General features: G+C 47.7%; 1 protein-coding gene across 1 annotated transcript in view; it reads left to right on the top strand.

Annotated features, from left to right (window-relative positions):
- The window catches only part of C8a (complement C8 alpha chain), a 56,843-nt gene extending 36,752 nt beyond the window's left edge, over positions 1-20,091 (top strand). Inside the window, exons 8-11 of the mRNA XM_050136142.1 lie at positions 8,160-8,285; positions 9,396-9,553; positions 14,404-14,626; positions 18,806-20,091. Of these exons, the coding sequence (XP_049992099.1) occupies positions 8,160-8,285; positions 9,396-9,553; positions 14,404-14,626; positions 18,806-18,957 (659 nt within the window). The 3' untranslated portion in view covers positions 18,958-20,091. The remainder of the gene's footprint in view (positions 1-8,159; positions 8,286-9,395; positions 9,554-14,403; positions 14,627-18,805) is intronic.
- Positions 20,092-26,558: the final 6,467 nt, after the last annotated feature.

Here is a 26,558-nt window from a genome sequence, read left to right on the forward strand (position 1 = left end):
TATATATGTTATAGAATATGAGCCATCCCTAAATCCTTTGTGAGCAATCTGGAGGCCTGGGACAGCCACATACGCTGCAAATCTGCACTGAGCAGCCATGATTTCTGGTACGCAGAGGTGCGGCATGCAGATCCCTGCCCTAGAGAACTGTGCTGTTCATTGGAGGTACCTAAGAACACCGCTCTTGAATAGAAAGAGACACAGGCTAAGCTCAAAGGGGAGACCAAGCCACTTTTCCTATGCCTTTTAGTTTTCAGCTTCTGAAGACATCAAACCTTCAGGGAGTTGCAGGGGAGTGGTCGGAGTAAGAAGTAGGGTGGATGTTAGAAGGCCAGTGTCCAGGCTCACTCCGTTGCTAGGCTCTCTGGAGGAGGCCTTGTGCTTGCCTTTGTGCGGTGTCAGGTAGAGTTATGATAACAGTACCTAGGCAATGACGTCAGTGTTAGCCTCAAAAGCTAGAGGGGATACAGCTGCAAGAGTCATGAAAAGATGAACACTAACCTGGAAGGTCCCCGATGCTGGGAGTAATGGCTATGTCCAGATTTCACTGAACCTCCATCCAGGTTGCTATTCTGTTCTGAGATGTGTACTCAACTCTGAGCGTGCTTACATGCTCCTTGGGATTCTGTGCTCCCTCTCACCTTTTCCCCACCCGTCTGATGTTCGCTCATCTTTAGGTCTCTGCCTGGCTTATATTGGAATTTCTAAGCAATCATTCATTGTCTCCATTTCTGGGCCACATGCCTGTCTTTAAGAGCTTTGGTAGCCTTTGGACTTAGATATATGTGTTGCTCTATTGTAGCACCTCTTTCTATTGGCATCCCATTATTGGTAAATTTACAGAGTCCTGTCCGAGGATGCAGGCTGAACCCCAGCGGAGGGTGGGTCCAAATCCTTTACTTGGCATACATTCTCTGTAGCTTTCCTTATGCTCTGCAGAGTCGAGTGTTTTCCTAAAGGGTCTCAGGTCCATTGGATAGTGGGTGGGGCGGTGAGCTAGACCAAGACTTGATTGTGAAGAGTTCTATATTCATGGCTAAGCAGTATGGAAGGGCCCAGCAGGTCTTTTGCTCTGCCCGCTAACCAACCAGTCACCCTGAACAGACAGTCGCTGGATTCTAACAAGCTCCAGGCTTTATCCCCAGTTACCATGACAACCAGACTTCACGGTGATGGATGGTATTGATTGACTGACAGACTCCTGGTGTCTTGGCTCTGTCCCCATTCCCCTTAAGTCATTTGCATACCCATGGAACTGAGAGACACCCAGTACTATCCTCCCGACTTTGTCCTGATTTTGAATTTCCCCTTCTAATATCGTTGAAAATATCTTAAAGGAGAAAAATCTGAGGTGTATCATAATTCTTCCCACCCTTAGCTTTGCAGGCAATATAGCGTGGCATAGAGAGCATAGGCTTTGGTACCTTGGGCTAGCCTCCTTGGATATGTATTTACCTATAATCCGGGTTTGCTTCTCCTGCTTGCCCTCACCCATGTCTCAGCAGATTATACTATTTAAGCGCTGATAAAGAGAACCTGTTGTTATCACAGATTCCCCGGCCTCTTCCAGTTTCACATCTTCCATGTTGAGAATCGGACACCCAGAGGCTCCGTGCAGCCTGCAGTTTTTCCCCCAAGAGCAGTAAGTGGCAGTGTTTGGCCCTTAATGAAACTTCTGTGAGCGGTTAATATGGCATGGATTAAGACATTGAATTGTCATCAAAGTCCCATGAGGGGGCCGCACTAAAGCCACTTTCTAGGTAGACAAACTGAAGCAGAGTGACGTCAAACAGCTATCCAGACAGGCACCGGTCAGAGATGGATTCCGGCTCATGTAGACACCATTTCAGAGCCTGGCCTCCCACATGCTGCTCCTTGGCATGGCTTATATCATCATGCAAAATCAGAGAACCGGAAGCAGTTCTCATCGGGAAGCAGAAGGCTGGGCTGCAGTCCTAATATTGCCACGGTGAGGGCGCTACATGGCTGCCGTTCTCTGAGTTTCCTTGTGTAATGAAGACATGGCTGGAAGGCAACCCTTGCGCAGCTCTTTGTGGGGGGACATCACTGATCCTGGTGTCATGTGATGAGTGCTTCTCTGCATAGCCACTGGCAACAACGACATAGGCACTTGTGGATCTGGGTCAACTTGTCTAGCTTTTGGAGACCCCATTCTTGAGTTTGCTAGTTATGGAGCCTGGGGAGAGTGAGCCAGCCATATTAGCCAAGGTATACTGAGTATATCATTGCGCTGCTGGATGCTGTTTTCTGGCATCTGCTAACAGAAACCACTATTCCCATTTTAAAGACAGGGGAACTGAGGGTAAAAACTTAGCAGCTCACTATCAGCTGATGGCTTCAGATTTACACTTTCAGCCAGCAGACTAACCCTTTTCTAGTAAGCTCATATAGGACCAAACCCTCCCTGCTCCGCAGACGCTTGAAATGAGCTGATGACGTCAAACACATGACAACCCTTCATCAACTACCGAGACTTAACCATGATTCATACGAAGCTCTGGTTTTTATCTTCCTTTAAAAGAATACCAATGACTTCTCCCCTACATGTTTTAGTGCTATCATCTAGGAATGCTAGGACAAGCTGGTACCTGAACATTCCTGGGGGCTCGGAACATGCCAGAATCTGTGCTGAACCTTTCTTAACCTCATGATGACTTCCAGTCTAATAGAAAAAAAAAAGGACGAAAAAGAAAAAATTCCTAGGGTATGCTAAATACAAGTCCTGGGGTGGGGAGGGGAGACACAGAAGTGTTGTAGAGATCCCTAGGGAGTGGGGGGAAGGCTAGCTGGAGAAGAGCCCAAAAGGCTCAACAAAAGGGACAAAAGGGCTCTCTGGCCACAAGGAGTAACACATGCAAGGCATACAGCACTCGCATCCGTCAGCTGGTTGGCGAGACACATGAGTTTAAACAGACTAATGGAAGCTTGGAGAAGGCAGGTGAGTTAGCCAACCTGTCTCAACCAGTCCAGCCACAAACTAACCAATGATCTTTCCCACTGCAACAGCCGGAATCATGGCTAAGATTCCCTTTTCCCTTGGGAGAGGCTGTTTTTACAGGCAACCGGTGTCGCGAAGCAACACAGTGGCGAGATCACAGTCACCTGAGTGGTAGTTGCTTGCTGCAAAAGAGATAAATAATGCATCACACCTATCTGTTTTCCACTTGATGCCTTTAATCTGAGCAGCGACAGAGACTCTCTGTGTTCTGGCACCCCGGAAGTCAAGCGGCCTGCTTCTCCCTCAGAGCCCTGCTGATCCTGCACTTCTCACAGAGCCGCGAGAGGACTGCCCTCACTCCCGTACCACAGCCATGCCAAATAGCAAAGCAGACAGCAGACGTGGTGGCCAGAGACATATTGTTTGAAACCCCTGGGCTGCCAAGCAGACATTAAAGCAGCCCTTCTTGGCACCAGACTAGAGTGAGTTGGAACCCTTGGGGCCATTCCCACCTTTAGAGTTTAGGTCAGCCTTTCCGAGTTCGGTCCCGTTGCTGGGAGCATGAGCCCTCTGTGCTCTCCCTCTGTCTCTGCAGCCTACATCTTCCCGCCGAGTGCTGCTTGCCCACCTGCATCCAGCACCCTCCTTTGATCCCCAAGGAAGCCTGTTCAGGCCTTCAGCAGTGCATCAGAGCCCTCCTTTATGTCTCTTTACCTGTCTCCCCGTACTGACTGTCCTTGGTCTCCTCTATTCCAAAAGTGCCTTGTGTGTGGCCAAACAGCGTTATGTGTTTATCAAAGTTGCCCCCAATAATTTTATGAAGCATTTTTGTGTGATCTTAACATTTCAGAATTTCAGTGCAAAAAGATGAGGAGACCTCAGGTCTTCCACTCTTCTCTCCTCCCTACTGACCCCCGCCCCTCCATTGGCAGACAGGCAGCCCCTGATCGGTCCTTTTCATGGTGGGCTCTCTCTGCCCTCTGAATCAGTTCATCTCTGCTTGGCTTTTGATCAACAGGAGGAATCTCTCTGGTGGAGCCTAAAGCCGCCTTTAGGAAGTCTCCGTTCATCTGATGCTAGTTCTTATCCCAGTACCCTCCCCTTTTCATATACACAATCCTTCTCCAATCCCCTGGGTCCCTCTCGCTCAGCATGTGCCCCCAGAGAGAGTTGTCTGATAGAGAGATTACTCGCACAAGGAGAGATCTTTACTCTCTCAGATAAACATTCCCTGTTCCAAAGGTTAGGGCTTTGAAAGTGGCTCAGCCGCTAAAGTGCTTGCTGCAGAAGCAAGAGAACCGGAGCACAGATTCCCCAGGATCCCCAGAACCCAAGTAAATGCTAGTAACCATGATAGCCTGCCTGATGAAGGCCTTGTTGTATCCATCCATCTATCCATCTATCCATCTATCCATCCATCCACCCACCCACCCACCCATCCATCCATCTATATCTATCTATCTGTCTGTCTGTCTGTCATCTATCTACCCAGCTATTATCTTTCTATATACCTAGCTATCTTAGTTTGCTTCCTATTACATAAAGTGATTGCATCTGTAATAAAGACCATGATCAAAATCATCCTGGCTTACAATTCCACATCAGTCCATAGGAAAGGAAGTCAGGGCAGGAATCTGGAGGCAGGAACTGAAGCAGAGTCTGGGGAAGGATACTACTTACTGGCTTGCTCGTTATTGCTTATTCAGAGAGCTTTCTTATACTGCCCAAGAACACCTTCCCTGGGTGGTACCCCCAAAGTAGTCTGGGCCCTCCCCCATCCACCATTCACCAAGAAAACACCCTACAGACCTGCCTACAGGCCAATCTGATGGAGGCATCCTCCCAGTTGAGGCCCCTCTTCCTGGGCCAGGCATAGTGACACGCACCTTTAATCTCAGCTCTTGGGGGCAGAGTCTGGTGGTTCTCTGAGTCTTAGGACAGTCTAGTCTACATAGGGACTTGCAGGACAGCCAGAACTACATAGTGAGCCCTGTGTCAAAAGTTGCTTATTTAGTCACTTAATAAATTTTAAAAATAAAAAACAAGTTCCCTCTTCCTAGGTGACCCTAGCTTATGTCAAGTTGACAAGAAAACAAAACAAAAACTAATACTAATTAGCCCACCATATCAGGGAGCTCTGGGTTTGATTGAGAGACTCAGCCTCAAAGATGGACCCATGAAGACTCCCTAAATTCCTTGGCATCAACTTTGGGCCTTTATACACATGAACATGAACACACACACACACACACACACACACACACACACACACACGACAAAAGCCTTTATCATCATAAGAACACCGAGGACACACACCCTCTTGGCACTGTAAGCATATAACATTGTGTTATTAACTAGAGGAGCAGTGTTGGATGGAGAGCTCATAACAGAGATTTTATGTCTATTGATTAGCAACTCTCCCTTTCCCCGTCCTTCGGCATCTGGCATCTGTTAGGATCCCCTTTAATTCAATGGGTTGCAGTACTTTAGGTACCTCACGAAAGGGGAAGCATGAAGCCCTTGTCCTTCTGAGACTGATTTCCTTCCTGTGGCATAATGTCCTCAGGGGCCATCTGTTGTCACAAGTTGCAGGATCTCTGTCCTCTCTCAAGAATTTTAATGGTTAAGTAATGTTTACAGAAGGAAAGTGTTTTATTGGATTCTGATTTTTTTTTTCTAGCCTGGGAGGGGAATCCGAGATTATATCTTTATTTTTCTGGTTATCATTTTCATCTGGCTTCATCACCCTGATAAACTGGGAGTAGTCCGGAAGTTTAGGCCTTATCTGCTCAGATCACCACATTCCTCAGGGGTACCTGTGTGGTTGGTATTTTGCCGCCAGGGTAGAATGTTACAACTTCCCCCAAATGGGTCACAGTTCTCTCAGACTGTAAATCCAGTCTCAGGAGGGATTTCTGAATCCTGATTAGTAACCGGAATTAACTCTTGGCTTTCCTAGTTCTTAATCTGAGTAAATGAGATGCAGGTGACGGCTATGTCCATGTCCAAGGCCATGGTAGGGGCACTGACGGAACCGGTATGTGCTAAGACTCTTCAGTAAGCTACCAGACATCTTCTGTGGAACCACAGTGTTCTACTTGTCCTGGACACCACCTGAGAATCATCCAAGGCCCTTGCTTAAAGCACAGATTTCTGATTTCACAAAAATCCAGACTCAGAATGAAAGGAAATGGGGCCTAGACGTCTACACTTAATCCACACAGTCAGGTGTGGGGCCATGAACCCCAGAGTTCAGAATTCAAGAGTTTCAAGCAAGTCTAGTTTGACCTGACCAAAGTCAAAGACACCCTGTGGAACCTGGGTGGGCGGAACAGGTCTAGAACATTGGCAGGGTGTTCTACAGATCAGGACACCTGTCTAGACCACACTGGTCCTCCACACCAACTCCAAACCTACTGTGTTCTTCCCATTGTGCCTCTGCACCCTTTACATCCATCTCCCGGGATCTATGTCCTTGCTTCCAATATCGGTTTCTGTTCCTGCATTTGGATGCAGGTTTAAGCTCCTCAACCGGACCCAGCGCTTGTTGTCCTTGGTGTCGCAGCGGGCTCTATGTGACTACCTGTTTGTAGCATCTCTCATGACTTCTGTTAAGGTCTGTCTCATCAGCTCTGCCGCATTGCAGAGCTGATATAGATTTGTTGTCCGCTGGTCCTTGCCTCGCCCCTGCTAGCTTTATAAGGACAGGACTTCAGCTAATCAGAGTCACATCCAACCCACAGGGGTTTGAACTCAAGATGGCTATATTGCCAGCACGTGATGTGCCGGGATGGTACACAGCAGGTGCCTACTAAATTTCTCTCTCAGAGAACAGGATGCTTAAGTCTGACTCAGTTCTGGAGATAGTGACAATGCTGCAGGCTTCAGGGCCAGACAGCGATCCCCGTGAATCTCAGCTTCCGGGCCTGCAGTCGCATGGCCTTAGGTGAGCTAATTAACCTTTATGAGCCATAAGTATCTCAACTATAAATAGAACTGTAGGCTGGGTGTCTGAAGGCTCCTTAGCTCTCGACTCTATGAGTCTCTGAGTCACGTTCCTCCCCTTACTGTCTGGTATTCTATTCTTTGAGGTCCTCAGAAGCCAAAGCCACTGCAGTCAAGTCTCACAGCTCAAACCAAGCTCGAATGCCCTTCTCCCATGCTTCATGGCACTGTGTCTGCAGATCCTTCAAGAGCACTATCACCCCCCAGCCCTTTCCAGCCCGACTCATCAGGCAATGACGTCATTAATCCCACGGCACTCTGTCATTCACAGAAGCAATCACTCTGGCTTCTGGCTGTGAATTCTTTTCATCCACTTTTGTTTATCACTGTTGAAGCATTTTTTAATCAAAACAATTAAATATGCTAAATCTTCCTCAATTAGTTGTGCATTAAAAATGAAAAGTGCTTCAGTGGAAATGGCAGAAGAAGCCCTCTACTTGGTGCTAAGTGGGTTGCTCAGAGCGTCTCTTGTTCCAGGCACTCCATCCAGCTCCAGAGGTGTACAGAAACCGACAGTCAGTGTCACAGAGCACTTCAGCTCTTACAGACTTAAGGGGGAGCAATCCCTGCTTTCCATAAACAAGAAGCTGAGGTCAGTGGGATGGGGTCCTTGGCAGAGTTCACAGAGGGTGAACTGGGATTGAAGTTGTAAGCCTTTTCTTCCATCCCCTCCCCACAGGGTCATGACGTTCACTTTTTTTCTTTCAATTACCAACCATTTGTTTTGGAAAAAAAAAAGACTGAGCTCCTGCATAAAAAGAACAGTGACAAATGAGAGTGAGGGGCATTGTGCTCCTAAAACACTTCCTGAAGTAAAGTGTTTGAACAGGAGCTTGGGTGGGGTTCAGACAGAGTGAAGTGGGAGGGAAGAGGGCCCTTATATTGAAGGATATCCTGTGTGAAGCGGGGTGAACACCAGGCTTGGAGGGAGGGGCATGCCCTGAAACCATTGCTCCAAGGAGACTCGGAAGAGAATGGCAAAGAGGAAAAAAAAATTGAGAGTCTAGAGCAACTCGTATGGGCAGCGCCAGGGATGCCTCATTTCTACAGGTGTTTGGATGGCCGTCCAGGCGAGAAAAGTGAAGATGCCTCTAAAGCCAGAGGAAGCTCTCCCTAGCCTGAGCCGGCTGCGCCATGCAGCTGTCATTTCGATCACTCCAAGGCTGAGGACTTGGTTTCTGTCTTCCTACTGTAGGTGTGACTGCGAAAGACATCGGATATTGCATCGGAGGTTCCTTGGGCCTGGAGTTTGGGGACCATTTCACCGTTGATGGAGGGTTATCAGGACAAACCTGTGAGAAATCTGGAGCTGCTAACACTGGCAAGTATTTATTAATGGGTCTCCCCTAAAGAGAAGCCAGCTTTCCTTGGGACACTCAATTCATGTAAACGATTGTCTTCCCCAGCTGATTCCATTTCTCTCACACTGCAGATGCTAAGTAGCCCCAAACCATGGCCAGTGTATAAGGTCTGCTTTGGGTCCACCTGCTTGCACTAATACTCAATAGTCTAAGAATCCTTCCCAGATTTCAAGGGTTTGACAAAGACCCCAGCAAGGAATGGGGTGAAAAGGGACACTTAGGTAGGACCTGTTATCATTTCATCAGGGAATGGTGCAGAGGGAGTAGGCAAAGTCCTCATGAGAAGAGATTATGACTCCCAAGTCCAGGCTCAAGGAACAATGAGTAGTGAGAGGATGTGAATGGATCTCTTGAACGCATCAGTGTGGGTGATTTTTACATTCACTCAGTCACTCAACTGTCAAATACAAATCAAAATCTTTTCCGGTGCGGGACAGAGAACCTAAGAAGCATGAAATCAGCACATGATGAGGCAGGCAAAGTGCATACCAAATGGGCTTAAGTTATAATCCCCCGCTTAGGTTATTTACGCCTTGGGTATTAAACCAAATAGCTCCATTTCTGATGACCTCTCGACCTCTCTCCTTGACCTAGCAAATGCTTTGTCACCAACTCCTTTTCCTTCCTGACTAGCCCGTCCAGCTGCTTGCTTCTCAGTGTCTTCACTGAGTGCGACAGTGACATCTGCCATAGCCTCTGCAATGTTGGGTAGGGAGAAAGAGCAAGAACAAAGCAGAGGAGAGAGTGAGGAAGGGGAGAAAGAGGAGAGTTAGAGAGATGGTGGGGAGAGAATTCAAGAACAAACAGGCACTGGATAAACCCCTGACCCACTGAGCTTTCCAGTCTAAGTCCACATTGGGTTGGGTTGGCTTGGCTTCTCTGGGTCTGCTCCACTCAGAGGATGCGCAGTTTCTATCTACCCCATCCTGCTGGTTATTGGATCCCGTAGAAGAATGGGTCTAGTTCTAAGGAAAGCAGATGAACACTACTAAAAAAATCTCATCAGTAGAAATTAACCACCAGTCCTCTGGTTTGGGAGAGAAAAGCTAACTCTGCCTTGCTCTTGACAGATAAAAAGAATAAGAACTCGGCAGTAGAGGACATCATTTCTCTGGTGCGAGGTGGCAGTTCTGACTGGGGCAGTGTCTTGACAGAAGATAGGAGTATCATTACGTACCGGTCCTGGGGGAGATCATTAAAGTATAACCCTGTTGTTATCGATTTTGAGGTAAGTCTTTTCGCAGTTGAAGAAACCCTACGTCTATAAGGAACGAAAGTGAAGCCGACCAGATCATTTCAGATTTCTTATTATGAGCCTATCAAAGAACAAGATTAAATGTAACGGCACACTGAACTGGTGCCCTTGCCCAAACCTGCCCGGAGGGAAGATGTGGCATTAGACCAGACCCACAGGACAGTTGGGGTTAGAAACTTACTGTCTGTTTGGGGTCCAGGTGACCAAGGCAATCCCAGAAGCTCTGCAGGGCTGGGCATGAGACCCCAACTTGCATTTTTGCACAAAGGAATTTAAAAATTACATATGGTACATTAGGAGGTCATATTTTTTTTCATTAGAAGGTTATAAAGGTTACTAAAAAAAACCTGTCCTTTATATGAGTAGCAAGACAGTTTACATGTTAAGTAGCACTATAACAGAATGATTGGATGTGGCTTTAAACAGAAGAAAAGAGAAAATTTCAAGTTGTAGCACTCCTTCCACCAGGACAAATATGAAAAAAAATAACTTTTTATAAGTAGGTCAGTATGACAAAAGTATTCAGTAGCTAGTCATGTTTAATGCCTATTGTGCATTAAACACAACAGAATTAAAATCAACAGAATGCAAACGAGCAACCATTTCTCCCAGTTGCTCCCTCAAAGGAAGAGTGCGTGGTGGATTCTATCGCCATGCAAGACTGGTTCTTGCTACTTCAGTACATGGAGAGTTGAATCCACACATCCACCATGAAAACTCGATGAAGCTTAGCTTTATATTCCTTTAACTACCCATGAGTCCTTTCTCATCACCAAGTATTATCTTCTCTTGGTCGCCTGTCTGAGGGTTTGGTCCACAACCACAGCTGTTTACATGTACACGGATCTACATCAATGGCCAGGATCTGTATATGAGGGGAACAGGCTTTGGGGAGGCGTCACCTCTCTTACTACTGTGATTCCACAGGCGTCCATCTCCCTGTAAAATTTTAACAGCTGAATGATAGTCCGTTCTTCAGAATGCCATGTTTTCATTAAAGGGGCAGTCAACAAATATTGAACAGATTAGGAATCAGGTCCAGAAAAAAAGCCAAATGACTTGCTTAAGCTACTAAATGAGTTGCCAGATAGTGCCTATGTGGCAGGCTCATGGACTGTGTGTTCAGCTCTCATTCGCCTCTGCCTTAGCACCTTCTTTAAAACACGGATTCTTAGTTGCACAGTGTTTTGGGGGGGGGCACGCCTTGAATCCGAGTGCTCAGGAGGCAGAGGCAGTTGGATCTCTGTGAGTTCGAAGCTAGCCTGAACTAGTTCCAGGACAATCAAAGCTAGACAAAGAAACCTTGTCTAGGAGGAAAAAAAAAAGATTACAAAGCACTGATTCTTTACCATGGGGTAGGGTGCTTTTGTTGCTCTGGGGAAATATGGCCATGTGCCAGGTCAGTGCCAGGCAATGTGACAAGGTCAGTGCTTTGGGGACTTAAAGAAAGAAACCAGGAATCCTGCTAAACAACCCACAGGGACACACAAGCCCCTCAGCTAAGAGTCCTCTGGCCTGACATGCCAACAAAGTTAAAAAAAAAAAAAACTGGCTTTGTCTTTCTCCTTACAAACTGGCTTCCACTAGCTGTCAAGACGGCCCTTTCAAAACTGTTCTGAGTTCAAACTTCTAAGAAAAGTATAATCATTGTCCCAATTCTTATCTCCCTAACTGTGCCCATTTTCTGCATGTATCTAAACACAGAGATATTATGTCTACAGACACTTCTAAGACATCACGACAGTTAACCCTAAAACCATTTTAACACCCATTCTCTGGGAAGAAGGAAGGTCGGATGGATTAACCTTGATTTCATTTCTTCTCCAATAAGTAAGGGACCACTTTCATGTGCCTGTCATTCACAGAGGGTCTGAAAATTGCTATCATCAAGTTATTAGCGGATTTGGGCAAAAAGTGTAAAATTGATGTCAGGAGAATGTGTGTGTATGTGGTGTGTGTGTGTGGTGTGTGTGGTGTGTGTGGTGTGGTGTAAGCTTTCAAAGTCAAGATGTGGACTTTGTTTTTGCCTTGAGCAAAAGTTCCAAAGGGAAGGCAGGGCCCAATTTGACAACTGAAACTCTCTTTGGAGAGAAGCACTCAGGGTTTGGGGTGGGGAGAAGAGTGGTTCGGATCATGGCTCATCCCCGCCTCCAGGTGTCACCTTGGTCTATTCCTTCTCTTTTAGCCCACCGTGAATTACATAACAAAGAATGCTAGATTATAAAGTTGAAGAAGGGGATACTCAGGGAATCTTAAATGAGGAAACAGGTCCCCAGAATTAACAGACTAGCATAAAAGTTTGTAGCAAGCAAATGACAGCCACGTCCCATTAACCCTTTAATATCCATCACAACTTTCACTACCCCCTGAGACATGTATGTCAACACACTAAATCACAGACAGGTTTTAGAGTGGTGAAATAAAGCCAGTTTTATGCTTTAAAAAGAGGGTGAAGAGGGAGAGAGAGAGGAGATAGATAGATAGATAGATGGATGAGGATGACATGGGATAATAGATGAATGGATGGATAGGTGATGGATGGATGGATAATGGATGGATGGATGGATGGATGGATGGATAGATAGATCACAGGATCTAATAATTCTTAAGCAAACCTGTTAGGAATTATTAGAAAAGTAGAAATGGTGTCAGCAGAAACTCTTTATTCTGCTGATACTTAGACTGAGTGAATTCATGGGTCATATTGTTTTATTCTGTGTTATATACATTGTGTTAAGTATGCATTAGCTTATGTTATGTTGCTTCATTGCTTGTCTCTCTGACTCTGCTTATCTATAAATTGGATACGATCATTGCTAATACATTTTAAGCTCTGAAATTCTAATATCCTTTCTTCTTTATCCCTCTCTACTTCTAAAAAAACACCAACCTTCCCCAGGAACATTTCCTGAGGGTCGTGAGAAGAGGGGAGGGACTTGAGTCTGCTTCAAGGTTAAGGGGAAGTTGTCCGGTGGGGCTTTCCAGCTAACTGGAACCAAAAGTTTTCTTTAATCAGGACCCTGGGCAGCCCTTTTCATACTTACATCCTCACAACGGGCCCAGTTCCCTGATCTCCCAGTTACTGATTATCTTTTGGCTGGGGCTCCAGCCAACCCTTGCTTCCCCTGTCTGTAGGTCCCCGCAATGGCCTCTGACCACTCACCGAGGTCTGTTTGCCATGAGTCATTCTGCCAACATTTCCAGGAACCCATCAAAGTTCTGTGAAGTGCCTGTCCTTGACTTCTGACTGACCAGGGCAGCTAGCTCTATCTGACCTGGGCAAATTGCTTCTCCTGTTGGGGCCTCAGGTTGATCCCTTGTAAAACTAGAGCCCTGGAGAAAACTTTCATTGTAGACCTTCTGCAAATACATAGCATTGCAAGGGCAGTGCTAGAGACAACCAGAGGCAATGCAGGTGGAAGGGCAGAATAGCCTCCCTGCCTGCTGTTGTGTGTGGGCCGCACTCATCCTTGAAAATGTATTAGAGGTCAAAGGTCAATGGCAAGTGTCTTCCTCTGTTGCTCTTACCTTACTTTTTGAGAAGGATCTCTCACAAGACTTGGCTCTTGGTGATGACTGGCAGTGAGTCCCCAGGCTAATCTTGTCTCTGCCTCCCAGTGCTGAGGCTACCTACAGGAGGTGACTGCTGTGCCTAGATCTTTAGGGCATTAGGGATTCTAACTCAGGTCTGCAAGCTCACACAGCAAACACCTCACCCACTTGTCCCTGGCATGGTCTGCCTTTTTGCTAATGCAGTGTCTAATGAGAATGGTATGTTGCTGTATGTTAGTCTCTCTCTTATACTGTTTTCTTACACTTGCTCCTACATTGTGTCATGAGGATTCTCAAGAGCAGGCAATGTCCCCAGGCTTAGAAGGAAAACTGAACCCCTCAGCCATACAGCTAGGCAGCAAGCAGCATTCATCCCACTTTTCTAGGTGACAAAACCGTGTCATATGTCATCTCCCTGGGTCCTCACAGGAAAACCAGAAGGCGAGGTGATAATTCCCATTTTTTCAGATGCAGAAGGGAGGTACAGTGGGTCACATGACAAAGACCCCATAGCAGGAAGCAGGAGAATGATGTCCTCTTCCTACTGGTCCTATCGCTTCTCAGCCCAAGACAGTTTTGCACTTAGGGCATTTAGTAATGGCATAAGATGGGTTTGGTTTTCAGGACAAGGGTGTTGCTGGTATCTAGCGTGCAGAGTCCAGTGATGCTGTTTAACAGCCTGTCGCTCACAGTCCAACATGCTCCTATCAGCACATTCTTCATTCTAGTCAACAGAATGGAGACAGGGAAACGCTGGTGACCTCACTTGGAAATGACGCTCATCCACCCACAAACCACTGGGCTTGCATCACTAAGGGATCTGCTTCCAAAGGCAACAAAAGTCCCTGTATCAATGCCTGTGTTAAAGGGGGACAGACAGAGCCATTAGAAAACATGCGACTATGTAGAAACCAACCCATTACATGGTTCTGTCTTCCTAAAGTTCTGGAAGCAAGAAGTGATTTGGCTAAGGTGGCTGCTAGGTGATCTTCTTACTCTGACGTATAGAGAGCATCAGTTTTGGCGCTATTTGGATCCATGTTCAGAATGGTTCTTGCACTTACTGCTCATGTGGTAGTGAGCTGGTCACATACACACTCTGAGCCCCCAGTTCCTCATCTTTGAGATGACATGCTTAGTGCCATTCCAGAGAATGGCGGTGAGGATCTGCCTCTGCAGCAGGCTTTCTAGAAGCCTCGCAGCCAGTCCTTGAGCTCCGAGAAGGTGGGCAGAGCCGAAGGAGAATCCCTGAGTTCTTCTTGTACCTGCAGATGCAGCCCATCCACGAGCTCCTGCGGCACACAAACCTGGGGCCTCTGGAGACCAAGCGGCAGAACCTGCGCCGGGCCTTGGACCAGTATCTGATGGAATTCAATGCCTGCCACTGTGGGCCCTGCTTCAACAATGGGGAGGCCATACTCGAGGGCACGAGCTGCAAGTGTCAGTGCAGCCGGGGCCGGCAAGGCGCTGCCTGTGAGAAGATGGGGCTGGAGGGTAAGACTCATGCACTCCACCCTGCCCCAGCCTGGCCTGGATCTGAGGGCCAGTGCAGAAGGAACCTTTGAGATTTTAGCCTCTTTTCCTAGGTCCTCTCTTTGATTACCCTAAGAGTCCACAGCCAAGAGTTTTATAGTTCACGTCCTATATTTAATCCTTCTTCCATTTTCTCCTGCTATCAGGGTTTGCTGTCCAGGTTTGCTGGTAGAGACACGAGGCATAGGGCCTCCGGAGCCTCTGGGCAGGATACTCCCCATGGCTCTCTTCGCTTCTAGTGGTTGGCAGCAAATCTTGGAGTTGCCTGGTTCGTAGACATCTCACTCCACTCTCTGCCTCCATAGTCATATGATTGTTCTCCCCTGCCCTCAGCTTTTCTCTCTGTAAGAATGCAGGTCATTGGATTAGGCCCTAGCCTAATCCAGGTGGCTTTTTTCTTAATGGGATTTTTCACAGCAAAGACCAAATTTTCAAGTAAGGTTTTATTCACAGGTATTGAGAGCTGGGAGTCAAATGTGTCTTTTGGAGAGATAACATACGTAAGGAGTTACTTACTACTAGATATAAAGTTGGGGCCAGTGGGGTCCAGGAGTATATAACTTTGGCATAAATCAACCCCTTAGCCAGCATTATGGAAGAAATTCATCAACAGGAGTAAAACTCTCTCCCTTTAGAATGAAGTCGGGGGACCCTGGACATGAATCCCATATATTTCATAAACACTTCTTTCTTGGGGTCTCAACTGATTCCATCTAAATCTCTTTTGAAGTCCTCCCCCCTCTCTCTCTCGCTCGCTGGACAGAGGAGCCCAGGCACTGGGCAACTCCTCTATGGTGGTTTGCACTCCAGTTTTCTTTTCGCTTCTTATCCTGAGACAGGACCTCACTAAGTTGCCCAGGCAGACCTTGAACCTGTGGTCTCCCACCTCGGTTTCTTAAAAAGCAGGGACTGCCAACCTATGGAGGCCCAGCAAGCTCCAATAGTATCAATGCGTGTATCAGTACCTAAGTTTTTAGCTTAACAGCCATACAAAGCAAGTTTCATACGGTGCCTAGGATGAAGGCAGAGCGTAAAGGGTGGCAAAAGCAATGCATACATCAGTTTCGTTTGGCCATCATAGAAGAACACATACACAGAACAGAGGCAGTCTGGATGGAGAAATCACAAGGTAGTGTGTCCATAACAACCCGTGGGAGGGTAGGAGCCATTGGCTCAACAGCCATAGGTAGACAATAAACAAAGCATGCAGGCCTCTGACTCAGCCGGAGTCTGAAGCATGACTTATCTGTCCTCAGAGTAAAGGGTCCCATTCACAGAAGTAACGAGCTAGCATTGTGAGTCTTCTGATGTGCCAGGAGCTCTGCTCATTTCCATGTACTTCATCAGATGTTGCTGAAGCGAAGTGGGGACACTGTGGTATAAGAGGCAATGTGGGGAAGACTGGAGATTGTTGGCACAGAGAAGGCTCAGAAAGGACAGGGCTCCTGGGAACTATCATGCAGGAAGGGATGAGATGTGTTCTGCATGCCCATTGAAATCAAAGCTCAGGACTAATGGAGCAGAGGGATGATGGCAATGCGGGAGGACTTCCTTCCAGATCCACTGTGGCACGTATGGAGGGAAGGGTACGACCGTGCAGGAAGTCCCAGATGAGATGGTAAGGTTGCCTCTTGGAGGCCTCCACCTAAGAGTCTCTGAGCTTCTGACTTGGGCAAGGGAAGGACAACATGAGGAAGAGATGCTAGTCAGAAGCTGGAAATAATCCAACTCCCCTTGGCTGGGAAGAACCCCAGACAGCAATTTCCTTACTAGTCAGAGGTGACAGCCTAGATGATCTTGTCTTGAGATCATCTTGAGAGAATCTCCAGGAGGGAGCACAACTCCAAGGTCAAACATACCTTTGAATTAAGTGTTAGTGATATTCACGTAAGCACATGCTATGAAATGAAATTATATTGGCATAGTCCTCACGTGCCATGCTAAAGATTAAACCAGCTAAAACACATAGCTGATTCCATGTCAGCAAGCAGAAGGAAGAGGCTGTTGCATTCCAGATGCTATGGACAGAGCATACTTGGGGTGGACCCTTCTCTGCTCAAGAACAGTTTAGATCTCAAACTGCTGCCTCTTCTCCAGAGGAGGAACTCGGAGAGGAGAGACCCAGGAGAGTGAGGGAAAGCCCAAATTTGAGAAACGTGGCTACAGAGAATAAAAACTACTACCATTAACTATCAGCTTCAAGGCTCTTGCACTGTTTTCTCCTGGGAGTCAGAGAAAGCCTCTGCCTAACTATTTGGGAATTGGTGAATTAGTGGGGGGGGGGGAGGGGAAAGATACTCCAACCTGAGACAACCCAGCTCCAGAGCGCAGGGACCCTTCTGATTTCACCAGCAGGGTATGCACTCGGTTGCAGCCCCTTCAGTCAGGCAACTTTCTCAAAGGGACCAAAGGCCACTTGACAGAAATAATGACTCTTCTTTCCAAGCCGGCATCATAGCGGCACATCCTGTGTGTGAGCCTAAATGTTCCCACAAGAGCCTTCGGAGATAAATGCTCTTGTTAGTATCATTTACTGAAGGAGCCTGGGCCAGGAGGAAGGTTAGATAACTTGCTGAAGTTCATGCGACTGGAGAAGGTAGGAACAGAGAGCTGGACCATGGGAGACTAATGCCAGGACCCACGGTCTTGACTTAATGTTCACTATTGAGTCCGTCTCATGTCATAGTGTTCCCAAAGTTTTGAATGAGATATCTCAGTCACAATCACTTAAGGGAGTGGGGAGCAAGTGTGGGCTAACCAGTTGTGGATTTCAGTCAGGCCTGACTTCAAGACACACTTGTGATTCTGTCTTGGCCATTCTAATTATTCCCTTTCTAGGGCCTGGTCCACACAGCAGAGAGATAGAGAGAAGAGGGGTCACTTAGACACATCTTTCACAGGGCAAAGGTCAGACAGTTCTGCTGAACCACACTGTGGCGGAGGTGTAAGATGTCAGTGATCTGGGTGAGGGTAGAGGCCGGAGGGGGGTGTTATAGCCAACATCTCAATCCTTCTTCATTCATTCCTCTTCCATTCAGCTAGCTGCCAGCCTTGCCCGGAACTTCAGTACCCCTCCAAGCAGGGTGCGGACATCTGGTGGCCTCATGGCCATCTCACTCAACTTTCAGACTGACAGAGATTAAGCTGGCAAGGAGAACTAAGGCAGAGAAATCTGTCAGTGTTCACAGAAACCCATTAGAGTCCCTGGGAGTATTCCCAGCAAACCTTTGCCACCAGGGTCAGTGTCACAGAGGTGGGAGAAACAAGACAAGGAATCCCGCTGTGGCTTCCCCATCAGGGAGTATAATTACAGTGCTGCAAGGGACTTGGAGATAATCGAATCCAATGGTGTTCCCAGTGAGATCTGAGGATCCGTGGGGGACTAGGGCTTGCCCCAGGGGAGGAGGGTGAGCCCAATAGTCACCCTTGCTTCAACAGAATTGCTCTGCTTTCATCTGAATTAGATGTGAGGTTCATGGAAGATTTAATTTAGGAAAAAGAAGTACTGATAGAAAATGATGAGCAACTCTCATTAGTTTAGTCCGTACTTCTTGTAGAGTCAAAACCTTAGCCTTCCTGGGGGAGAGGGACTTGCAGAGACGTAGCCAGTGGAGCCAGCAACCCTGGGTGCTTGGTTTCTAGATTCCACACTCACTGCAAGCATTTGGAAGTTTCCTACAGGCAATCTGTCATATCCCAGGACCCACTGCCAGACTCCGAAGGGTTTGGCTTCAAAACTCACATACAGAGCCTCAACAATCTGCTCCAGAGACCTCTAGCTGTCTCTCTGCCTTGGAGCTGCAGGATGGCCATAGTTCTAGTTCCTTACACCCTCCAGTGACTTGGCCTCATGTCCCCAGAGAAGCATGCTTCCCGCCTTGCCCTGCCATCCGTCTTTCATGCAACCGTGGATTCCAATTTCATGAGATGGGCTCCCAAGTGGCCTCTCCTCCCTCTGTCCAGAGTTTCAAATTAACCGTGAGGCAGCAAGCACAGAGGTCTTGCTTGGCTACCCAGGGCATTTCCCCAAGGAGGGACTGCAGAGCATTCTGGAGCTATCAGGTGACCTCCTGCCCGACACCCGCAGCCAGCTGCTCCTCCTGTCCTAACCTCTTCTTCCTCTGGTACATTTTCCTGCAGGAGTCAAAGCAGATGGCCGCTGGAGCTGCTGGAGCTCCTGGTCAGAATGCAGAGCCGGTACCCAGGAAAGGAGGAGACAGTGCAACAACCCTGCACCCCAGAATGGAGGTGCCCCATGCCCAGGGAAGAGCACACAGACCCGGGCCTGCTGAGTACCTCTGGATGCAGCCTGGGAAGACAGCGAATTACTGTTCCAAAGGAATGCAAGGCAACAAAGACCATCTTCTTCATATACTCATACATCTTTTTCTCGTCTGAACCTCATGATTCTCAGCCTCTACCAATTAACTGGTTTCCAAGCTGCCTTTCTGTTTCAGGGGGGTTGTCACCCCCATACTTCTCAGAGCCACCTTTCTATCTTACTAGATAAGCCAGCTGTGGTTTAGACACATCAGAAAATTGTTCCTCATGTTTCTGGGGGGGGGGCATAAGCTGCAAGATCAAGGTTCCATCAGGTCTAGGGTCTCAGGAGGCTGTGCTCCACTTTATATATGCCCCTTTGTTGTGTGCTCACATGGTGGAGAGCTGGGGAGTCTCTGGGACCTCCCTAAAGGGCTTTACTAGTCCTGGTCATGAGAACTTTGCCTTCATGACTCAGTCACCCCTCAAAGTTCAGCCTCCTCATGCCACACCAGGTAGAGGATTTCCAGGAGGGATTTAGAGAGACTCCAACATCATTCAGACCCCACCACCTCTCCCATGACCCTCTAATCTGTCTTCTCCCCAGAAGCAATCCTATCCAGAGGCAGAAACTGGGCTGGTTTCATTTGGCACAGTATCTTCAGATGCTAAGTCTGTGCACTGCAGGTCACAGGGGTCCAGTCAGCAGCAGTCACTGGGACGAGTGAGCAGACCAGTTTACGGTGAGGTCTGCACTGGGCAACCTCCCAGAGCTGTGGGGGGGGGGGGGACTTGGAAGGGTCATTCCGTGAAGTCCCTGCCCTTCCCGAGAAGAACCCATCCCACCAGCCAGCCTGCTGTTCCCATGCACCTGTGTTCAACACCACTGCCAGCTGCATTAGTTCAGGTTTCTACTGCTGTGATAAAACACCGTGGGCAATAGCAACTTGGGGGAAAAAGGGATGATTTCATCTTACATGTCCCAATCACAATCCATCATAAAGGCAACTTAGGGCAGGAAGGCTGAAGCAGAGACCATGGAGGTATGCTGCTCACTGACTTCCTCCTCATGCCTTGCTCAGCCTGTCTTCTTAAACCACCCAGGACCACCTGCCCAGGGATGGCAATCCCTGCGATGAACCACCCCCCCCCCCCCCCATCAATCACTAATTTAATAAATACGCTACAGACTTTGCTCACAAGGCCAAGCTGGTGGGGGCATTTTCTCGACCTAAATTCCCTCTTCCAAAATGTGTTAAGATGAAAGACGAGCCAAGCCAACATCCCAGGCTTAACCTTGCCTTCTCTTCAAAGTTGGTAGATTTCATAGCTGTGAAGCCTTCAGAAACAGAGGACTGACTGTACCCATGAAAAAAGAGGAGCCCCTTAGGCTGCTGGAGATGAATGGGTGGCATCAACGTATGTAGCTCACACATGAAGGCAGAAGGAGAGCAAGCGGGAGACGGCATCTTCCCGCAGTGTGTAGCCGAGGCAGCGCAGGCTCCACTGGACCTGGAAGGACGTGTCCATGGACTATCGGCGAAGAGAATTGTGAAAAAGAAATCCGGCCTGGGACAAAGCTTGAAGAGGAGAAAGACCACGGCAGCCGGGGGGGGGGGGGGGGGGGCACTTGCAGGTGTGTATGTGTTGGGGGTGGAGGGTGGAAAAGACAGCAAAAATAAAATCACGTGTAGGAGGCCATCACAGAGCTATTAGCATCATGATTGTTATTCCCATGTTGATAAAACATGTGGTTCAGAGGCTTACCTAAATAAACTCGGTTCTTTCCCCCGAAAGAATGAAAAAAGGCTCCGTTCTTGCTTTCCATCATGATGTTGTGTGCTTTTCCCCCTTTAAAATCAGCTTACATCCGTAATTAGCTCACATTCACGATTTGGTGATTAGCAGCAGCTACACACTAGCGAGGGACTGGGGGCCAAGTGGAAGAGGCCGAGTGGGCAATTGACGAGGACTTTCAGTCTTGCTCTAAACAGTCCTTCTGAAGCTCTCAACCTTGGCTGCACATAAGAATCACCTGGGGAATTTTTTAAACCCTGATGTCCACAAGCTGCATCCCAGACCAATTAAGTTTGAACCACCGGGGGCAGAAGCCAGCCATCAGCAGTTTTCAATGTTCCCTTGGCAATTCCATGCGCAGGCAAGGCTGACCACCGCGGAGAGGGAAGGGTCATTATATGCCCACACACAAGGAATGGGGTGTGTGGCACGCAGAGGGCCAGGGGCCGGAAAGCTTGATCTCTGCTATTTTATGTAGGCTTAAAAAGGCCCTCTCAAGGTTTGTTTGTGAGGTCTAGGTCCCAGGTAAGGAAATGACATCTCATGGGTTAGAGCTGTGGGCCAGATATTTCATGCACTGCTTCAAGCACTTGCTCCCCCTGCTCCCCGGCTCTACACTGTCTGCCATTGGCTCGACAGGACAGCTTGTGATGCTCAGGGCAGGGGAGGAGATGAAGCAGGGAGGAGCCTTGTCAGGGCTCACCGTAGTAAGCCTAGGAGCAGGAGGGAAGCTTCGCAGGAAGAGACTAAAGGATCACACGTGAGGCCAGATCACCAGCTAAACACAGAACTCTTTCCCCAGCAGTTTTAGGAATTAAAATAAGCCAGGCAGTGGTGGCCCACGCCTTTAATCCCGGCGTGCTACACAGAGAAACCTTGTCTCGAAAAACCAACCAACCAACCAACCAACCAACCAACCAACCAACCAACCAACCAACCAACCAACCAAAAACCAAAACCAGATAAACAAGGGAGCTGTGACTGACCTTTTACTACATCAGCCTCTCCTTCCACTGCAGTGATTCACGCCCTCAAAACACCTGCCTCTCCAGTACATTTCCCCTAGGTCCTTTCAGGAGATTGATCACCCCAGGTTTTATAGGGCATGGGGTGTAAACACACAGTTTAAGGTTATACTCTTCAGCTTGACAATGTGTCTTTTGAAAAGTAAATTAACGACAGAGAGGAAAGTGATAAGAGAGAGGCGGTCTTCCTTTTCTTCTCTGTGAGGAAGATCTAAAGAGTCTGCACTCTGTGACGCTCAGCTGAGCTTCTAAGCCTTTAAGGGGGAGAAAAAGGACTCGGAGGGACGCAGAAATGAGGGCTGCCTTGGAGAAGCTGCTTGCTTCCCAAGGGAGAGATGGGGATACCAGCTAAGAGAAAGGCATTCCACTGCCCCGAAGGCAGGCTCCACTGTTACCCTTCCACTTCAGAAACAGGCAGGCTAGGGCTGGGAATGGGGCTCAGTTAATAGAGTGCTTGCCTAGAGCACATGAAGTCCTAGGTTCAATCTTTAGCACTCCATGTCTTCGTTGGTGTTCTACTGCTGGGAAGAGACACCGTGACCAGGGAGACTCAGAAAAGGAAAGCAATTAATTGGGGCCTGGCTTACCATTTCAGAGATTTAGCTCATTGTTGTCACGGCAGGCAACATAGTGGTATGCAGGCAGACGGCAGCTGAGAATTCTGCATCTGGATCTACAGGGGAACGAGCGGGAAGAGAGAGAGTGTCACAGGCTCTGGCCTGGGCTTCTGAAACCACAAAGCCCACCCTCAGTGACACACTTCCTCCAAAAAGGCCACACCTACACCACCAGGCCACACCTACTTCAATAAGGCCACACCCACTAGATCAATCCTTTCAAAAAGTCTTTTGTCCTAAGTGTTCAAATATGTGAGCCTATGGGGGCTGTTGTTATTCAAATCACCAGACTATATAAACTGAGCATGCAGGCATAGGAGGAGTAGGGGCAAGTTCAAGACCAGCTTAGGGTAGGAGCAGTTACTGTCTCAAAGAAAATCTATTTTTTAAAATAATAATACAAGTTTATTGTCTTAACATTGTGAGGGCCTGAAGTTTGAAAGAGGTCACTAATATAAATAAATTTAATTGATTACAATAGTTGTAATTACAATAGCGACATTGTAGAACCCACCCAAGTGTTGAAAAACAGAGGCATTCATAAAGAAAATGATCTTTCCAGCCCTAAAGAATGAAATTATGTTATTGGAAGAAAATGGATGCATGGATGCAACAGCAAAAAATCATAATAATTAATTCAGTCAGTCTCAAAAGCCAGATTTGACAGTTCCTGGGTTGTACGTAGATACATCACGTCATGTTTGTATGTATGACTTGAAGGTAGAAGTGAGGGGCTGGAGTTGTTAGGAGTACTTATTGCTCTTCCAGAGGACCCAAATTTGGTTCCCAGCATCCACCTTAGGGGACTCACAACCGCCCACAACTCCAGCTACAGGGGATCTGATGCCCTCTTCTGGCTTCTGTGGGCACTGCGTGCATGTAGCCAACACACACAAATAGGAAAACAAATCCAAGTGTAGACATAAAATTATCTAGGGGAACAAAGAGAACTAATGAGAGAGGAGGGGGCGAAAAAAGGGGGACATATGTGGGAGGAATATGCTTAATATCCTGTGAAAATTTGAAAGAAATTTATACCCTGGCAATGCTGAAGCATGCTTGGGTAGTCCGTATATGGTGGTTCTCTTGAACTTGTCCATATTGGGTTTTGATATCCTATACATGCATGAAAATGTTCTTCTATAACACAGTACCACATAATCTAATACTTCAAGAAGAAAATAGATTAATCAATACATTCATACACACACATACAAATAAAGCTGTGAGGGTTATGTTCCTCTGTAAGACTTGGGACAGTTTATTCCAGGCATTCTCCAGCTTCTGGAGTGATCGCACTCCTTCGCTAGTGGTTCTTGCCTCCAGAAAACCTAATCTAACAACAAAAATAATACTACTAATAAAAATAAATTTGAAAAGGAAAGAGAAATAGAAAAAAAAAAGACAATAAAGTGTTAGCCTAACTTCCAGAGGCATCTGCTGCAGAGACCACTCCTGGGTGCACAGACCCACCAGTACAAGGACTTAGAGTCTAACAGAGGAGGCCTGCGGGAAATGGCAATGGCCCCTGACCAGGAGGAACCCCGGGGATCCATAAAGAGAGTCTAGTCTAGGAATCAGGGACAGCAACTGAAAGACGGCCAGGCAGCAGAGCCCTGAAAGACTCAAAGTCAGAAAAGTGGTATGTGTCCCAGGAAGAGGCACACCGAGCCCCGACGACAGTGCAGTCACACAACTAGCAGCCCATGGTTGTTCTGCCAGCTCTGGGGTGGTGCATGTCCTTCACAAGCTGGGGATAGTGAGTGTGGGCCTCACGTGTGGTCCTGGCCTTTCTGGGAATGGCAGGGGCTGCATCTCCGAGCCTTTCCTCGCCACCTTTCCGGGATTTCTCTGCTCTATGATCATAAAGGCTGCTTTCACAGTAGGTTCTCTGATCTAAGGCCTGTAGATCACTGTACCCTCATTGTCTTCTTCAGATACCCTTAAACTCATTGCTCCAGAACCTAGTATCTCTGGTATGATGTACAGAGTCCTCTGTGGTTAGTCTTCCTGTCTACCTACCTCTGACCACAGCTCCTCTTTCCTCCCATCATTCTCTGAGGCATGACTTAGGTTCCTTTCCAAGAAAGTCAACCCAGCTATTCCTATGGTTACACAGTCCATCAGGTGTATGTCCCTGCATGACTGTCCTCCTACATGGTCCATGTCCCCATAGCCTGCCTGTCTGCCCCATCCAGCTACTTCCACGACAGACAGGGATTTCTTATGTCTTCTTGGCTCTTAGAACCCCAACGACTAAGATACACCCTTCCAGTCTCCTCTTAACCCTTTGGTGCCAAAGGCCAAGACTAGCAAGGCCTTCATGTTTGACTGTAGCAACTTGTAAGAAAGTGACTCAAAGCAAGACTGTGAGCAGGATTCCTGGATCCCGTGACCTTCATAAAACATTAGAGGACAGCCCTGGAGACACAACTTAAAGGGCAAGCTTACCCCTTTCCACCTTAGTGAAAGTCTATCAAATCAAATTAAAAGTCCCTTATTCGTGGCCTTGCGAGTTCCCCCTTCCCCTGGAGAGATAAAGAAAAATATGTCTCCTTCCTGTATTAACAGCTTAAAATATGAGATAAATCCTCCCATCCTAGCCTGTTTTTAACAAATAGACTTGGCTGTCGGGTGGTATGATACATGTCCGACAGATCTATTTATCCATTCTATTTCCTTAGCGATAACACTGAGAAGTTTTATCTGGTATTTGGCCCCCTCCCCCCCCACTCTCATTTTCCTAACCAAGCCGTGTGGAGCCAGCGGTTGATGGATGGATGGTGTTCGGGATGAAAGGGGCCAGGATCAGATCGTTTCCAGGATGTGAACAAACTGGATTATTAACAAGGGGCCATTGGGCAGGAGGTGGGGAGGAAAGCGGAGTGGATCCCAGACAATGGCCAGTGATGGATGGAGGGACACCTGGGGCTGCAAGGTGTGGACTTGAGATAACTGGTGGCCGCCGCGGGGGTGATAACGGGAGTGCCCGGGCTCTGTGCCGACTCCTGCTTCAAGGCCAATGTCAGGCCAGACACTTGACTCCTGCTGAAAATCCTCGAAGAATTCACCTCTGCACACAGGACCATAGTTTCTTTTCTCTTTCCTCTCTATAAAATGCATCTCAATGTTCAAGGAAGCAACAGGCAGGAAAGTAAAAAAGAGGCAGAAAACGGGCAGGGTGCTTTGTAGCACCGAAGCATAGGAAGTCAGTTGGGTACCTGCCTTGTGCCAAACCCTCATGGGTGATGCTCTTCCTTTGTTTCTCTCACGCTGTGCCACCTGCATGAAGGGCACTAAGGAAGAGAGGATACATAACTTGGGTAAAGAAAATGGTCTTCTGTCTGCCACAAAGACCCTCCCAAATCCATTTGGTTTGTATTCTGAGCAGTGGCAGGCCAGGGTCCTCACTCTGTGCAGGCGGGTATATCAGTGATGGCCCTGTGACAAATCTGGGCCTGCTTCACTTGTACTGGAAGGCTATGCAGGACAGCCACAGCAGCCTTGGATGGCACGGGCTGCTGTGGAGCTGTGTGGTCTCAGGGAAGTCACTCAGTCTCTCTGAGACTGTCCCGTCACCTGTCACAGGCAGACAATAAATCTGCCTCTTGCAGGCACTGAGAGGATTAGGCCTGGGTTAGGTATGCGGCGTTCTTTGTCACTGGTCATGATGTCTGCAAATATTCGTTATTATGCTGGTTACGTTTCCCTAAATGACCCGGGGCTTGGGAGAGAAAAGCCCTCCGTGTCCTGTATTAAGATGTCCCCAGGAGTTGAGCAATTTTACATCCTTTTATTCTCACATATTGAAGAGAGTTTTATCCTGAAACGTCTTTAAAGCAGTTGTACGTGAAAACCAACAACCTGAGTTCTTGGTGATAGTTTGAGAATCCCTGAAAATGACTGTAATAGTGACATATTTAAGAAAAGAGTGCTTACCAGGCCCAGGGCCTCTTCTGGGTCCAGGGGTCCACATGATACCTATGTTGTCCCAGAAGGAGATTGTGCCCTGTCCTTCTTCACATGAGGGGATAAAGGCACCTGCTGAACAGAGCATGCTCAAGGCCACAGAGCCATCTGTCACTGAGCCAGCCTAAGGTATCAGCACTGGCTTCAGAACATGTGTGTGGCATGTTCTGGTATGCAGCCTCTCCTCACGATGTCGCTAGTCCTGCTAAGAGATGTGATGCCATG

Source organism: Alexandromys fortis, unplaced genomic scaffold, assembly GCF_014885135.2.
Source record: "Alexandromys fortis isolate MF-2015 unplaced genomic scaffold, M_Fortis_MF-2015_v1.1 scaffold_13, whole genome shotgun sequence".
Classification (NCBI taxonomy): domain Eukaryota; kingdom Metazoa; phylum Chordata; class Mammalia; order Rodentia; family Cricetidae; genus Alexandromys; species Alexandromys fortis.